At 33.7% G+C, this 18419-nt stretch overlaps 2 protein-coding genes across 7 annotated transcripts in view; one reads left to right on the top strand and one right to left on the bottom strand.

Annotated features, from left to right (window-relative positions):
* The window catches only part of Nsa2 (NSA2 ribosome biogenesis factor), a 33361-nt gene extending 22448 nt beyond the window's left edge, over positions 1-10913 (top strand). The window contains exon 6 of the mRNA XM_078043548.1: positions 9327-10913. Within this exon, the coding sequence (XP_077899674.1) occupies positions 9327-9373 (47 nt within the window). The 3' untranslated portion in view covers positions 9374-10913. The remainder of the gene's footprint in view (positions 1-9326) is intronic.
* The window catches only part of Fam169a (family with sequence similarity 169 member A), a 70214-nt gene that overhangs the window by 14445 nt on the left and 37350 nt on the right, over positions 1-18419 (bottom strand). For all 6 annotated transcript variants that reach the window (XM_078043479.1, XM_078043493.1, XM_078043499.1 and 3 more), the window contains 3 exons: positions 10120-10299; positions 2279-2407; positions 1664-1776 (listed from right to left, as the gene is read on the bottom strand). In XM_078043479.1, the coding sequence (XP_077899605.1) occupies positions 1664-1776; positions 2279-2407; positions 10120-10299 (422 nt within the window). The remainder of the gene's footprint in view (positions 1-1663; positions 1777-2278; positions 2408-10119; positions 10300-18419) is intronic.

Here is an 18419-nt window from a genome sequence, read left to right as displayed (position 1 = left end):
TGACACATTGTATACATGTATACACACTGTACCCCACAAATATGTAAAATTATTTGTGTCTAAAGATATTTAGTATATTTATAGAACACAAAGGAATAACTGAGACAAATGGTATGATAAAAAATCTTGTCTTCAAAAAGTCTATAGTTCAACTAGAAAAGATAAAGATGAATAAATAAAAGATACGAAAAGATATACAAGCAATTCATTTAGTATTTTATGTATCTAAATAAGAAAAAGCAAAAAAAAACACCATCATCACCTACATAATAAATCATGTAGTAAATAACTACATCCCCGTGTGGTTACTGATAAAAAGAGATTTAAATATAAAGCTAAAGAGATACAAATATTTTCCTTGAACTATTTAAGCCTTAAACTAATATGAAGAATCGGAATTTCTAAAGTGAAAGAAAACTTATGCTTTCAACCTTAGACAAAGTATCACTACAATGTATTCTCATTCAAATGACACATTTAAAATTGCTTAACTTAATATTAAAATAAATAATTTCCTTCAATATATTTATGGAAAAGGAAGACTCCACTTTCTTTGATTTTATTATATTTGGCAAATACTAAATGGACCTTTGTGTATCTGAGGAATTTGGGCTATAACAGAAAAGAACAGGAACTTCTTCTACAGTACCAAAAACATCAGTTCTAGACAAGAATCTGCTAAGTCCTGTGAATTCAGTAATGAAACCTGTTCTACTAGCAGCATACCTAACATTTGTAAAGTATATCCCTTCTACAAAGACCTAGCACATATAGCCTCAAACTTGCCAAAAAAAAAAACTACATAATTGTTAACCTACTATTATTTCCACTTCTAGAAATTCCTATGTGCAGGGAAATAATTACATTTGCACAAAGATTCATGTATAAATGTTTTTGCTCCTGAACCAATTGAAAAGTTAAAAACTTAAATGTTCTATGTTAAGGAAATTAAAAATGCTATTATATTACATAAAAGAATATAGTGTGCTATTTCATGTTTTAATATGGGCCTTAATTATCTTTATTAATAACAAAGCAACTAGAATTATTTGAGAATAAATATATTTATAAAAATATATATAAATACATGCTGATAATGTATACTAATAAGTATACATTATAACAGCACTATAACTGAGCAGCAGGATTGTACTATTATTGTCTTCCATATTATTTTTATTTATTCTAGATTTCCTTTAATTAGTTTGTAAAATTAGTATTAATATGATTAGCAGTATTTTTCAAAGCAAATTAAGTACTTAATAAACAATACACAGAAGGTGCCAAGAAAACTAATGAAGATGAAATATCTAAGTTTCTAGAAATTAACTATAACATTTAAAACTTAAATACAGCTGGACGCACCCACCTATAATCCCAGCAGCTCAGGAGGCTGAGATAGTAAGATCTCGAGTTCAATGCCAGCCTAAGCAACTCAGCAAGGCACTTAGCAACTCAGTGAGACCCTGTCTTTAAATAAAAAATATTTTTTAAAAAGGACTGGAGATGTGGCTCAGTGGTTAAGCATCCCTGGGTTTAATCCCTGGTATCAAAAAAAAAAAAAAAAAAAAAAAACCCACACTAAATGTAAACTTAATCTGCTTTAAAGAAATGGAAACATCACTCACTATTACTTCCTTTAATGAACATACAATGTACCTACAGTTAGCTGCATCTCACTGGATTGATTTTCCTCAGTTCCCACTTCATACTCTGGAACAGTTGCAAGACCATATTCTCCAGACACAAATCTTTTGGCTTCATTCTGAGAACCCACTGTGTGCAGAAAGTTTCTGAATTATAACCCAATCAATATTTGGTTTTATAGAATACTGTTTGTACTGATTTTCATAAACACTCTTAAAAGCAATCTAAACAGAAAGGTACTAAAAATTTAGATGCAAATGTTTCCTCTATAGCACCTTATAATGAATTATTATTATGAAGATTCTCAGTTACCTTACATTTTAATGGTGCTAGGGAGAGATGCTTGTGATGACACACTACTTTGGCCCCCAGAAGCCTATTCTATGCTGTTTCAGTAATCTGTGTTCATTTTTGTACCCATCAATTCCCACTGGGCTGTTACATTCAGCTGGGCTCTTCTAGGTCCCTTCATTACTGGTGACTTGAAAGTCAATGTATAATAAAAATTCAGACAAGAAGGTTTGTTACTAGAAAGATCTTGTAACACACCATTACTATGGACTGTAAGACACCACCATTATAAGACACTTCTTTTTAAACTGAACTGTGTTCAAGCTGAAAACACTCTCACCTGTAATTTTAAGTGTTTCTCTCTGTAATGCTCTGGTGACTGGTATTCGCTGGTACCAGTGTCCAACACCCTCTACTTCCCAAATAAGTTCATGGTCTCCTGGATATTTTTCAAAGTATTGCTTGCAAGCTGAAAAAAATATTTAGAATTTTCTAGAAATCTCAAATATCAATTGTTTTGAAAAACAGAAGATCAAAGATAAGCTTGCTAAACAGTGCTAGAATAACCCTGATATCAAAACATGACCAAAGCAACTCAAGAAAAGTATGAAACAGTCTCATATAAGGAGAAATCCTATAAAATCTCCAGAAAAATCCTATAAAATCTCAAGTTTTAACACACTGATGAATCGAAAACAACAATCAGCACATGTCAAAATGGTATCATTTATATAAAGTTTAAAAACACACTAAAAAGGGACTGGGGATATAGTTCAGAGATAGACTGCTTGCCTTGCATGCATGAGTCCCTGGGTTCAATCCTCAGTACCACAAGGGAGAAAAAAAAAAAAAAACTAAAGAAACAAAAATGTTAAAGCCACTATGGAAAACAGTTCAGCAATTCCTCGGAAAGTTAAACATATGACCTAGAAATTTCATTCTCAGGTATATATACCCAAAAGAACTGAAAACAGAAACTCAGATATTTGTAAACAAATGTTCAAAACAATAATATACACAATAACCACAAGGGAGAAACAACTGCAGAGTGAGGGAGTTCAAAGCCAGCCTCAGCAATTTAGCAAGGCCCTAAGCAACTTAGTAAAACCCTGTCTCAAAATAAAATATAAAAAAGTCTGGGAATATGGTTTCCGTGGTTAAGCACCCCTGGGTTAAATCCCCAGTACCAAAAGAAAGAGGGAGGAAAGAAATGTTAAATTTTATTTTACACATATATTTAACACAACAAAAAAAACTTGGGAGGAAAAAAATTCAAAGGGGGCTGAAAATATAGCTCAGTTGGTAGAGTGTTTGCCTTGCGAGCACAAGACCCTGGGTTAAATCCCCAGCACCACCAAAAAAAAAAAAAATTAAAAAGTACAATAAATGGGGCTGAGGTTGTGGCTCAGTGGTAGAGCGCTCGCCTAGCACGTGTGAGGTCTTGGGTTCGATCCTCAGCACCACATATTAAATAAATAAATAAAGGTATTGTGTCCAACTATAAATAAAAAATAAAATTACAATAAACAATATTTGACTATTCTCTTCTTTCTCTCTGCCTTCCTCCTCTCCTCTCTCTGCTCTTTGCCTCTCCTTTTCTTCGGGCAGCCCGCCAATAATATCTCTTGGTTGAAAAAAAAAAAAACAATATTTGAACATAAATATGAAACCATGAGCAGAAAGGATACATACCAACTTCAGGAGTACAATTACCTCTGGGAAGAAAAGGAGAAAGAGGGAGGAAAGGCTTCAAAGAGAAAATCAATGGCATCTACAACAGATGTTGAACAGATTGATTATCCCTAATCTAAAATTCTTGACATTTTCCAGATTTCAGAGCTATCTGCAATTTAAAATATTTGATCTGGTTAAGCATCCCTCAACTAAAAATTCCAAATTCAAAACTTCTAGAGCCCAAAGCTACTCAAAAAAGTTTTAGATGTCAGAGCATTATTTATTTCAGATTAAGGATGCTCAACCTGTATTTAGTTCTCTAAAAATAAACTAAAACAACTAGGCAAAATCTTAATATTTTAAAAATCTGTATACTTGGATGAATGGACCCTAGTATACTATTCTATTATATGAATAAATTATAAATGTCTACTGGAAATTCATATTTGTAGGCCTCCCCAAGTTCAGCTTGACATATAACTGGGCATTTTCCTGTTCCTCTTTTCAAGCCACAAAGAGGGTGCCCATAGATTGTTACAAGAGAGGTTTCTATGGAGCAACGGACTTTTGAGTGAGGGAAGCTCACACATACACCTGTACATACTCACTGGCAATGTTCTGGGTATTACAGATCTAATACCCCTTATCTGCAATGCTTCAGACAGAAGTATTTTGGATTCCAGGCTTTGCTTCATATTTTGGAACATTTGCACTGCACACTGAGATATCTTGGGGTTGGGACCCACGTCTAAACACAACACTTGTTTATGTTTCATGCCTATCCTATATACTTAGCCTGAAGGCAATTTTATTCAATATTCTTAGTGAGCTATATCTTGACTACAATCCATCACATGAAATTGGATGTGGAATTTTCCACTTGTGGCATCATGTCAATGCTCAGCAAATTTCAGATTTTAGAGCATTTCAAATTTCAGGTTTTCCGATTAGGGGTGATCAAGCTGTAACTGCTCAGTCACCTAGGTAAGGAAGACAAGGATGGTTACTGATGGACATATACCATAAGGAAGAAAGCAACCTCCGATTTCTATCCCCTGGGTTTTTTTTTTGGTTTTTGTTGTTGTTGTTGTTGTTGTTGTTGTTGTTTGGGGTTTTTTTTGGGGGGGGAGGGGCGGTTAACCATAGCACAGTACAGAAACAAGCAACGTAAGAAACTTAAATTATAATCTCTGACTCCAGTCTTTTGATACAAAGCCCCTAAAACTCTTGTAATTTCCTGAGTGATGTGATTATTAGGAAAAGCTTTTGAAAGTAAAATAAAGATGTTGTGTCCACCAAAAACTAAATATTAAAAAATTCTCTCTAAAAAAAATAAAATAAAAAATAAAGGTATTTTGTCTAACTACAACTAAAAAATAAATATTGAAAAAAATTAAAAAAAAAAAAAAGAAAAGAAAGAAAGAAAGAAAAGAAAACCTTTTGGTTTCTGCCCTGGTTCCTGAAACACAGTTCCTAACACCCTTGTGAATAAAGGTGACCAGAGAATCCTTTGATCTAATATTTGGTCTCTGACCTCTGTTTCTGACAGAGAGCTCCTAAATTCCTTGGAATTTCCTGGGTGACAAGAGTGTTTTCTGTTCCAAAACAGCAACTCTTGGTGGAGACTGGTCACCAGAAAGTAAAGCCATGATAGAAATAAGCTTGGAGATTTCAGCCCCATTCCCCATTCTCTAGAGAGAGGACGCCCTTTATCACTCATATGAAATAAAATACATTAAGTAAATAATGTATTTGCTTAATAAGGTTGCTTAAATAAGGTCTGCTGTATGAAGTCTAACATTTAGGCAGGTACACAGTTTGTATACACCGAAGTATGTTTGCAAAGATACATAAGAAACTGGCAATATTATTTGCCTCAGGAGCAGAAATGATGATTGAGAGGACAAAATGGTAAACTTCTTACTGAAATACCGTTCATATCTTACATTTTCTGACTGTACTTCCTATTTAGTGGAAGCAATTCAGTTATTAAGTTACAAAATGTGACCAAATCAATATTTAAAACAAAAATTTTTAACAAATTAACATAAATATAAAAATTATTGTTAAATTAAAAATAGGATAAGCCAATCCTAAAGAACCAAAGGCCAAAGGTTTTCTCTGATATGCAGATGCTAATTCAAAATGGGGTGGGGGGAGAATAGAGGTATTTTGGACTAGACAGAGGGAAGTGAAGGGAGAGGAGGGGGCAAAGAGGTAGGAATGATAGCAGAATGAATCGGACACTATTACCATATAGTGTATACATGATTACATGATCTGTGTCTTGTACAACCAGATGAATGAGAAGTTATACTATGTATAATAAAAAATATTTAAAAAAAAACTGACAGGACAAAAAAATAAAATAAAATAAAAATAGGATAAGATGAACTAAGGTAGATTTTGGATATGTGACATTCTAATCTTAATAACCCTTAAATTTATTCAAAGTATTACCTTGTTTTGTTGTTGTTCTTGACAGCTATTTCAATTTGCATTATGTCACTCAAGGGAAAATTTAAGTTACAAGTTGAGTATCCTTTTTCCAAAATGCTAGGGACCAGAGTGATTCCAATTTCAGATATTGGGAGGACAAAGAGGTAGAAATATTTCATACACATAATGAGATATCTTGGATATGACCCAAGTCAAAATGCAAAATTCATTTATGTTTTATAATCTCCTTATGCACATAACCTGAAGGTAATTTTACACAACATTTTAGATAATTTTGTGCATGAAACAATTTCATGGTGTAGAATTTTCACCTTATGGCATTATATCAATTCTTTAAAAATTTCAAATTTAGAGTAATTCAGATTCTAGATTTTCAGATTAGGAATGCTCAATTAGTAATAATCTCAATAAGTATTTACAAAACTTCTTTTATGTTTTTTAAGAGAGAGAGAGAGAAAGAGAGAGAGAGAATCTCTTTTTTTAATGTTTATTTCTTTTTTTTTTTTTTAGTTTTCGGCGGACATAACATCTTTGTTTGTATGTGGTGCTTAGGATCAAACCCAGGCGGCACGAGCGCCAGGCGAGCACGCTACCGCTTGAGCCTCCCCAGCCCACAAAACTTCTTTTAATTGGTGAAAAGTCAGAGACTCTATTTGGCAGCAGAAATAGCTCCAAATTTTTCAAAAATCATACATTAACTAAGTTGTAGAAAATCTTGGCCTATTTATTTCATGTATCTACAGTACTATGCAAACCAATTTCATATATGAAGGTGATCATCTACTCTAGATCAACTCCCCCTCCCACACCTGGCACTCACTACCTATTTGGAGAGTGAACAAATTTATCTCTTTCTTTAAAAACCTGCCATGCAGCCAGGCACAACACATCTGTAATCCCAGTGACTCAGGAAGCAAAGGCAGGAGATCTTAGTTCAAAGCCAGCCTCAGCAACTTAGCAAGGCACTTAGCAACTCAGTGAGACCCAGTCCCCAAATAAAATACAAAAAAGGGCTGGGAATGTGGCCCCAGGGGTTAAGCACCCTGGTACAAAAAAAAAAACTTGCAATGTAAAACATATTCCTAAAACATCCAAAAGTATTACTGGAAGCAACTGGAAATCACCAAAGAACTACTGCAACATCAAGGAACTACTAATAAAGTTTAAAAATTGAATGACATCTACCTTTTCAAATGTAGTAAGCACTGTTTCTTCCAACAGAGTCAGAAAGAGAAATATAGTGATGCAGGGACCACATAGATTAAAATAGGAGTATTAGAAGGAAGACCAAAAAGAAGACAGAGAGGGGACAAGGAAGGAGAAGAAGGGAAGGGAAAGGGGAGACAGTGGGGAATGAAAATGACCAAATTATGTTACGAGTATGTACAAATATGTCACGATGAATATTACTCTTATGTATAATTACAATGTGCCAATAAAATTTATACTTTTAATTATTTTCATATTTCAAATTCTTACAAAATTATATAGATGATATCAATAAAACACTGTGAGAAACTCTCTTATTTAAACTGAAGGAAAAATGAAGAGCTCATCAAGACTTCACAAAAAGACAGAAATTAGCAAATACTCCTCTATAATTCATTCTTCTTGTCATTACAAAATCATAGAAAAGACTAATACTAAGAAGGTAATCTACCTGCAAGGGATGTCTTTGCATTCCTCTCCCAAATTCAGTAAAGGGGTAATTAAAATAATCTAATTCAGAATTATCCTAGGGCATGCAATGCCCATATTACTCCCCCAAATGGAGCTAGAGAGAAAATGATTCAAAATGGGCAGGTAACATCCAGCTTTTTGGATCACTTCTGATATTAGAGTGGGAGGGAGGACTTGGAATAAAAAGGTTTTCAGTAGAAATAAACATCGGATGTTGGACTGAAAAAAAAATCAGTAATAAATAATATTTTATATTTCTAAATTAATTATTTTCCAGGATTAAATCTTACATCATTAAAAAAAAAGAGGGAGCTGTATGGGCTTAAATCACCTAATGGTTTTTAAAACATCACCAAATGGTATATTTATTCAATAGAAACTAAACAATATTGAAAATTATTACAGTTATAATGAATCCACATTAATGACTTCCACAAACTTACAAGATGAATAAGGAAGTAAATTTCAAAAGAATTCACAGAATATATATTTGTATAAAGTCTTAAAATACATAAAACAATATAATATACAATATATAATATAATCTATAATACACACATACGTATTAAAGGTCTAAGAAATGCATGGAAAAAGTAAATGCTAAACTCAGAATAGCACCTGTCTCATGAAAGGGAATGTGTTCAACTGAGTGAACAAGAGGCTTCAAGTGTAGTAGCAACAATGCATTTCTCATGAAAGGTACATGCTGAAAGGTGTATAAGTACTTGTTACCTCATTCTTTATACTTTTTTAATTTTTTTCTTTTTTTTTTAGTTTTGATGGACACAGTACCTTTATTTATTTATTTTAAAATAATAAAATAAATAAATAAAGGATCGAGCCCAGTGCCTCATAACGTGTGAGGCAAGCACTCTGCCACTGAGCCAAACCCCAGCCCTCTTTGTACCTTTTTGTGTCTGGAATTTTATTTTTGTTCATTAAAAAGTTACCACAGAGAGTGGCTAGGGCTGTTTCTCAGTGGTAGAGTGCTTGCCTTGCAGGTGTGAGGCCCTGGGTTCAAGCCTCAGCACCACATAAAAATAAATAAAAGTATTGTGTCAAACTTCACCTAAAAAAAATTTTTTTTAAAGATACCACAGACAAATAACCCAATGAAAAAAAAAATGGTCAAAAGAACTCAATAAACATTTCTCCAAAAATGACATATAAATGGTCAATGCTAACATGAAAAGATGCTCAACATAAATCAAAACAATAAAATGCCATTTCATATTCACTAGGCTGACTGTAATAACAACAGATAACAAATGTTGGCAAGAGGGTAGAGAATGTACGCAATCCTATTGTTATGATGTGGATATGAAATATTCCCCAAAAGCTCATATATGGAACAATGTAAGAAAATTTAGAGGTGAAATGATCATGATCGGGGCATGAGAGCATTAATCCAATCAGTGAATTAATCCCCAGACAGGGATTAACTGGAGTGGTAATGGAGGGTAGATAGGTTGTGTGCCTTTAGGGTATATATTTTGTCCTAGTTGAGCAGAGCAAGTGATATCTCTCTGTCTATGTCTGTCTCTGTCAGTATATCTCTCTCTCTCTACTTCCAGGTGTCAGGTTCCCAGGTGCTTCCCTCCACCACACCCTTCCACCATGATGTTCTGCCTCGCCTCAGGCCATGAAGAATGGAGTCAGCCATCTCTGGATTGATAATCTTTTAAAACCATGAACCTCCAAATTAACTTTTCCTCCTTAAAATTATTCTTGTCAGGTCTTTTGGTCATAGTGATGAAAAAGCTGACTAAAACACTCACATACTGTTTATGGAAATACAAAATACTGCAATCATTCTGGATCAAAATGTTGTATATCTATACAATGGAATATTATTCAGCCATAAAAAGAAATGAAGTTAATTCAGGCTACAACATGGATGAACTCTGAAAGTATTATGCTAAGAAAAAGCCAAATACAAAAGGTCATATACTACGTGATTTCATTTAAATGAAATCTCCAGAATGGCTAAATCCAGAGACAGAAAATAGATAAGAGGTTGCCTATCATGGGATGTTAAAAAAAGGGGGTTGAGGGGAATACAGCATGGCTTCTAATTGGTACAAGGTTTCTTTTGGGGTGATGAGAATGTTCTAGAGTTAGTACTTAGAGCTGCACAGCTGTGAACAATCACTGAATTGTACATGTTAACCGGGTGAATTTTATGGTATGAGCCACCATAATCCCCAAAAGTCATATATCTGAGATCAAGGCATATTTATAAAATTAAAAGAGTAAAAAATTCCAAATCTATTTAATATTGCTAATATACACTTATATAACATTCAGCAGAAACAAGCTGGAAGTGACAATAAGACCAGCTCACCCTTTTCAACTTACTCTACTGACCTGTATACATGAGAGAAGACAGTGGATATCGCAAACCAAGTGCATCTTCTGTGAAGGAATCTACGAAGTCCTCCAGGATATGAAGCCCAAAATCTTTGCCTCTGAATTTCTTTCTTATGAACATTGTATCAAGAACTGGCAGTTGGTAACTTTGGGTAAGAAATGAGGCACATATGCTTCCTGTGGTAGTAAGAACAGAAACCCAACAATTTTTCACATTAAAAAGTACATATATATTTAGTGAAACTGAGTTAACAATCTTCCCAAAAACATTTATTTTTTTCTACATCAAGAAGGTTAGAGCAATGTATAAATTTTATAACGTGTTTTCCAGCTTTTACTACTTATCACAATGTATACATACAAGGAGAACTATGTATTTTCTTTGCCAACAGCATTATGTAACATAGGACAAATACTGTTTACTGACATGTAAACAGTATACATATAGTCAACAGTATACTTGACTATATGTACTATATGTACTATCATTGTCTATAGACATACAACTTTCAAACTCAAATATCAAAATTTCAAATTCAAAACAGTATTTGATGATTTTGTAACCTTAAATATTTACTTCAAACTTTAGAACCTGAACATTCAACACTGCCCTTCACTTTCTCCCTAATGAGTATCATCTCATTTGATCTATTTGTTAATAACAGAAAATATTTAGTTCTCAAACTTTTAAGAACTCTGAATTAGACTAATTGGGGACATTAGAAATGGCTAAGTCGGCAAACTTTTTCTGTGAATATATTTCTAAATACATTTTATATGTCATGAAATGATTTGTGGTCTCCAAGTATGTCTCTATTGTAAAGTATGGCTGATTTCTTTTAAGAATCTTGGTATATACATTTGGGTTCTTACCACCCCAAATGGATATCTGAACTCCTTTAATATGCATGAAGACAGTCTGCAAGTTGAGGACAGATGACACGGTTTCCCACTTTCCATTACTTTTAGAATTCATAATTTAAAAAAAATCAATATTCTCCCTCTTGCCTCAAATAAACTAATTCATAGTATTTGGGAAAATTCTAACAATGTAGTTCCAATAAGAAACAAAATGTCAGATAATATCTCACTGACTTCTACCAATCATATCATTTGATGAGTTGACTGGTAAAACAAAAGACTTTACAGTTCAACCAAATAATATTGAATTGTTTATGATTTAATCTATGATTTATGATTTAATTGGAGAATTTCAATAACTTCTTATAACAATCTCCAAGACAATCAATTAATGTAAATGTAGAGGTCTGGGGTTGTCGCTCATTGGTAGAGCGCTTGCCTAGGATGCGTGTGGCCCTGGATTCGATCCCCGGCACTCCATAAAAAAATAAACAAATAAAATAAAGGTACTATGTCCATCTGCAACTAAAAAAAATTTTTTTAATAAATAAATTTAGAATACATAATGAATATTTTATAATATACTTAGATCTTAATTACCAACATGGACTTAGAATGTTTCTAGGGGACTAAGTATCTTACATTAACCTAAAAGTAGTTCCATCAACATGCTTAAATGACCATTACTAGTTTTTAATGCCTTGAAAACAGTTTTCTCATAGCAAAAGAAACATTATTATTAGTAGCAGTTCAAGTTCAAAGTACACAAGAAGGACAAATAAGAAAAGGCACTATCTACCTGGTTTTCAATACAAAACCCAAAGATCTATAATTGTTAATTGTGTATGCCTTGAGTTTCTTACAAGAAAATACTAATTACACGAAGGAACTTTCCTATAAGTTGTCTTATTTCACAGTAATATTACTTCTAGGTGAGAAAAGGTAAATTCTTCAATCTAAAATGCTCACTTATAGTGTTCATGAAGTTTAAAGTTCTTACTACTATCAACTCATCACATACATGTTCATCTTAAAAATAGCATTCTGGTTCTCTTCACTTGCCTATACTTTAAATACTTAAACCTCTCCAGGGTTCAATGTACATGTTACCAGAAATATCAACAGTTGCAGAAAGCATAATTACCTAGTTTTAAAAAAAAGCAAAAAACACAACCTGTGGTACCAGGTGAAGATTTCATTGAAATTATTAACTTAAATCAAATTTCATAGCACATATGATAATCTGAATATTTGTATTCCTCAAAATTCCATCTTTGAGCTCCTCTCTACAAATGCTCTCCATTCTCAAGGTTTCTGCCATTTATGCAAACACTAATGTCTATCTTTAACTTCTATAATGCAGGATAAATGTAAAGAAAGCAAAAGACACATGAACATTTCTACAGTCAGAGAAAAAAACATGACAAAGCCCAATAACCATGATAAAAATACTCACAATAACCTACAAAAAATATACTGCTAACATCATAGTAAATAGTAAAAGACTAGATATTTCTGCCTAATCAGAAATGAGACAAGGATGGTCACTCTTACTACCTACATATACATGATATAATTTTGTATGAGCAAAAATATTAAGGAATCCATTAATAAACTATAAAAACTAAAAAACTACAAACATTGTTAAAAGAAATCAAAAACACCTAAGTAAAAGAAAAGTGATTCTATGTACATGAAGCTGAAAAGAAATTTTGACATTAAAATGTCAAAATTTCCCAAACTGGGCTAGGGTTGTAGCTCAGTGGTGGAGCGCTTGCCTAGCACGCATAAAGCACTGGGTTCATGCCTCAGCACCATATAAAAAAATATATATAAAAAATAAAGGTAATGTGTCCATCTACAACTAAAAAAAAAAAATTTAAAATAAAAAATAAATTTCCCAAACTGACCTATAGGTTTAAACTCCGAGCTAGATTTCTTTGCAAAACTAACTTGCTAATCCAAAAATTCACATGGATATAAAAAAGATCCTAAATACCAGAACAATTATGGCAAAAAACTTCCCAATTTCAAAACTTACTATAAATCTATGGTCATCAAGACAGTGCACTGATGGCAGGAATATAGATACAGGGTTCAACAGAACAGAAGTGAGGGAGAAACAAACACTCTTTTATGGTCAATTAATATTCCTATAGAGGAATAAGACAATTTTATAGGGGGAAGTCTTTTCAATGAACAGTGCCAGAAAGACTGAATGTTCACAAACTCAAAAGAATGATGTTAGACCCTTCCCTGTACCATATACAAATCATAACAGTAAACAGACCATAAATTTAAATTAATGAGCTAAACTATAAATATCTTAGAAGAAAGCAAAGGTGTAAGCCTTCATCACCTTGAGTTAGACAAAGTCTTCTCAGAACACTAAAAGCACAAATGACAAAAGAAAAAGTAGATACAATGGACCGTATTAAGATGAAAAACTTACATGGTTCAAAGAAAACCATCCAGAAAATAAAAACACAACCCACAGAATGGGAAAAATTACTTCCAAATTACATATCAGAATAACTGTATTCCAAATTCCAAGAACTCTTACAACTCAAACACAACAACTAGATTAGCTATTTCCAGGGACTGTGTGTACGAGAAAAGGGAATGACTGCTAATAAACACAAGGATTCTCTTTTTTTCTTTTTTTCAAGTAATGAAAATGTTCTGGGGGCTGGGGTATATATATAGCTCAGTTGGCAGAGTGCTTGCCACGTAAACACAAGGCCCTGGTTCGATAACCAGCACCAAATAAATAAATGAGTGAGTGAGTGAATGCGGCACGTGATTCTGGATTGGATCCCCATTAAGAATTTAAAAAAAAAAAAGAAAGAAAATGCTCTGGAATTAGAGAGTAACTGAAAATAGAATGAGAAATGAAGACATGTACACATCTTTAAACATCATAGCAGCATCATTCAAAATAGCTTTAAAATCAAAAAGTTAACCAACTAATTAAAGACAAAACTGTTGAATCATATAAGAAAATATTATTTAATCATGAAAAGGAATGAAGTGCTGATACATGCTGCAATGCAAATGAGACTTGAAAACATTATGCTAAGTTAAAGAATTCAGACCCAACTAGGCTCATATTATATTATTTCATTTATTTGAAATGTTCTAAATAGTACAAAGTTTCTTTTGGGGTGATGAAAACTACCTAGAATTGGTTGTGGTAGCAATTGCACAATTGTGTAAATTCACTAAAAAAATTGTATCATACACCTTAAATGGGCAAATGATACCATATATGAATGTCTCAAAATCCATCATAGATGTTAATAAAACAAAATAGCAATTTATACACGTGACTCCAATAAACCCTTTAGTCAGATTTTTCATAGACTGTTCTAAAAACAGTTCTTCCACCAGTTCACCAATTTCTCAGAAAACCTCACCACCATTTGCCTAGTTACCCAGAGCAAAAAGTCTAGAACCCGTCCTTGAATCCTTCCTTCAGAAAGGTTTCCCTAGCCATTATTTTAAAAATGATATCCACTCATACACATTCTAATCTTTTAATCCACTAGACTTTTCTTCATAGCACCTGACAGAATATCATCGGCTTGTCCATTCATTGCTATCTCCTCTAAAATCTAAAATTTCCTAAGGACAGAGCTTATGAAATTTTTACTTTCTCTCAATTTCTCCCTCTTAGCTCTCTCTCCTAACTTCCTGTCAGCCTCATGTGACTTTTCTCTGTCAGCAGATTAACATTTCCTTTTAAACTTTCAGAAAATCAATGATCACATCTGAGGGGAATACCTTTTGCCAGCCCATTTCCTGATTATGTCTGCTAACCTTAGGCTGTTTTCAGTAACTGACATCCCTACATCAATATTCACACTTACACACTCTTTAAACAATAGTGTTTTTTTAATATATTTTTTTTAGTTGCAGATGGACACAATATCTTTATTTATTTATTTTTATGTGATGCTGAGGATCCAACCCAGTGCCTCACACATGTGAGGCAGGCGCTCTACCACTGAGCTACAGTCCCAGCCCTTTAAACAACAGTTCTGACTGAGCTCATCCACACTGAAAAAATTATACTGAGTTCTGGGGTCCACATACATATGCATGCCTCTCCCACATCCACCAGTTTACATTTCCAAGTATGTATGTCTACTTGCATGTCCCACAGGAACACTGACCTTTCCATGTCAGACTTGAACACAAATATCACCAAAACTGCTCCTCCTTTTGTACTCCCAGTCTTAGTCAATGGCCAATACCTAGGTACCCACGCCAAATCAACTAGATAACCCTGCTCCACCACTCCCTCCCCACACACAGGCAATGGACTCACTGTACTGTCCACTGAAAATTTAATTTCTCGAACTATTGACAACCTACTATTTAAAAGGGATACATTTTAAATATCATTTTCTCAGTGACACAATTCTTCAGCTAGAATTAACTCTTCAATGAATGCACCTCAAACACACCACTTAACAAACTGGACTGTAATTAGATGTTTACTGACTAAAGTTTTCTGCCTTGCTCACTAGATTTTTGGTACTTTGAGGGATGAACCCATAACCAGTTGGTCATCTTTGTGTCTCAATACTATCTCCTCAATAAACAAAGCCCTTAAAGGAGGTATGCTTTTTAGATAGCTAGATCTTTACCTGAATAAAAAACCTATTTCATTTCTAACAGCACATTTCAGGAGCCCCAGACTCCCACTTGGGTTGCTCTATTCCCTAGGAAAATGACTATGACCTGGGAAGATGCTAAGTCCCTAACATATAACCACCAACTTCAGCTACATTTTGCCTTTAGCTGTATCATCAGTCTTTATCATTCAATATAAAAATAATCTTAAAATAGACCAGAAATCGTAATTTTAGTAAACAGGAAGTAAGTAATGTGTCCAAAAATATAGGAAGACGGGAAATCTCCCTCAAAAAAGACCAAAAGTCATGAGGAAAACCGACTCGCAGCTGAGGAGGGGGAAAAGCACTTCCATTATATTTGGTATTTCAAATGGAGACTACAGAAAGCAAATAAGGGGTTGGGATTGTGGCTAAATGGTAGAGTGCTTGCCTTACATGTGCAAGGCGCTGGATTCAATCCTCAGCACCACATAAAAATAATAAAATGGAGGAGTTGTGGCCAAATACAAAAAAACTATTTAAAAAACGTATGGGGCTGGAGCTGCTGTTCAGTGGTAAAGCACCTGCCTGGCATGTGTGAAGCCCTGGGTTCAATCCCCAGCACCGTAGATAGATAGATAGATAGATAGATAGATAGATAGATAGATAGATAGATAGATAGATAGATAGATAGATAATCTGCTGACAACTAAAAACATATTTTTAAAAACTGGCAAAAAACGAACAAGTACACCCCGTAGTTCCAATTACAAATCCCTTTAGTGAATTAATCTTACAGTAGTTGTTTGAATTGTGCTTCCCCAAAGTATGGTTCTTCAGAGTAGATCCAAATGGTTCAGTTGAAGCCAAATAATCAAGTGAATTTCCAAAATGCTAATTTTGGTTTTGGGGGTTTTGTTTGTTTCTCTCAGCTTGTCCACATTAAAGTGTGGTGTCAGCTTATATGAATGTATATATTTATACATTTCCTGACAAGGCAAAAAGTCGTTAAAAATTAGGAAAGCAAGAATTATGCACTCAAAGAGAATATGAAGGCCATCTCAAAAGTGAGATTTTTAGTATTAATAACAATATAAGACTTTCATTGTTTTCTAGTCAGCATAACCCTTTTAACAGCCCTTGTAATTGATGGGACGGCTGAAGATTATTATTAAAGTTCAGCTAGTTTTGTGGTAGACATTGATTAGACTCTGGGCATAGTTCCATCTTTTGAAAGATTTTGGTTTTCCATACTTGCATAAATATCAAAACAGATTCTCCTGTCATGTATAACTAAAAAGAACAAATTTAAAAAAGAAAATATTTAGGTCTTATTTTAATTAAAGTTACACAAGTACAATAGCCCTAGAACACATTTTAGGAAAAAAAGCTGTTCTGTGACCCAACCCCCTCTCTGATCCAGATTTCTAAATATACTTTGTATCCTCCAGATACTTACCTGGTCTTTCTCTTATTTACATCAACCCCTTCCAATGACTTGCTGCTACTTCTTTCATTTTAAGCAAAATCAACTGACTTCCCAGTATGGAAGAGAACTTAACTCTTAAATAGATTCACAGACCCTGATCTCAGCTCTACCATAAACATACCTCCTACACATGCCCCTATACAGTCATTCCAAAATAGTAATTTCTAATTTTAGTTAGTCATATCTATGTAAATACTTCAGACAACTAAGCCATGTGTTGTAATTGTTTCTTCCTTTCTGCATTTGCCATGTAAAGCTGCATTTGGCCACACTGGAAACAACAGGTCCAGAATTATGACACAGCTCTGGATCTGGGGGTCCCTTTTCTCTCCTTAGTTTCCTAATCTTTCTATTTTTCTTTATTGCTTTTTGGTAGAGCACAAACCCTACTCATTTCTAAAAGAAAAATGCATGAAGGCTAAATCATTGAGACTGGTCAACTAGAAATTTTTTGCTTTCACATTTCACTGAAACTTGAGGCACAGAATTACCCTAGAAATATTTTTTCTCAATATCTTAAAGTGCTGCATTTGAGAAATTATTATTATTCTGATTTTAGATCTTTCATATAAATCTTTCACTCTCTGGAAACCCACTGTCCTTTCTTTATCCCAAATCCTTGGAAATTTTATAATAATCTTAATATAGGTCTACTGCTCTTCATCATGATGGATGCTCAATCTGGAAATGTTTTTATTTCATTGGTAATTTCTTTTAGTTTCTCTGTTCTCTTCTTCGAACATCTATTATTCACATTGTTCCTCTATTTTTTTCTTTTGTATGGTCCATCATTTAGGGCTTTATTGTTGTTTTGCTCTCCGTTCTACTTAATTGCTCAATTTTATCTTCCTTGCACTGATTTTTTTTTTTTTTTGTAACAAGATTTGAACTCAGGGGTACTCAACCCCTAAGCCAGATCCCTAGCCCTATTTTGTATTTTATTTAGAAACAGGGTCTCATTGAGTTGCTTAGCACATCACCATTGCTGAGGCTGCTTTGAACTCCCTATCCTCCTTCCTCAGCTTCCCAAGCTGGTGTGATTATAGGCTTGCACCAGTGCACCTGATTTCTGCATTAAATTTTAATATCCAAGAGGTCAATGAACATCCTTTTAATATATCTTGTTTTCATTTTCATGAAATGTATAGTGGGGCATATTGACCATGAGCACCAAGGCAGGCTAATCTGACCCTGGGGCCTTTCCCAGAAGAAGCACTTAATATTTTTAGACTTTTATTTTCTTCTTAACCTTGTCAAATTCCTCAAAAGAAAGCTTTTTGGTCATGTAACCATTAAAATAATTTTGAAATATCACATATTCACACATA

The sequence above is a fragment of the Ictidomys tridecemlineatus genome, chromosome 1 (assembly GCF_052094955.1).
Source record: "Ictidomys tridecemlineatus isolate mIctTri1 chromosome 1, mIctTri1.hap1, whole genome shotgun sequence".
In the NCBI taxonomy this organism is placed as follows: domain Eukaryota; kingdom Metazoa; phylum Chordata; class Mammalia; order Rodentia; family Sciuridae; genus Ictidomys; species Ictidomys tridecemlineatus.
Note: the sequence above shows the minus strand (reverse complement) of the source record. Positions and strands in the feature narration are given on the sequence as shown.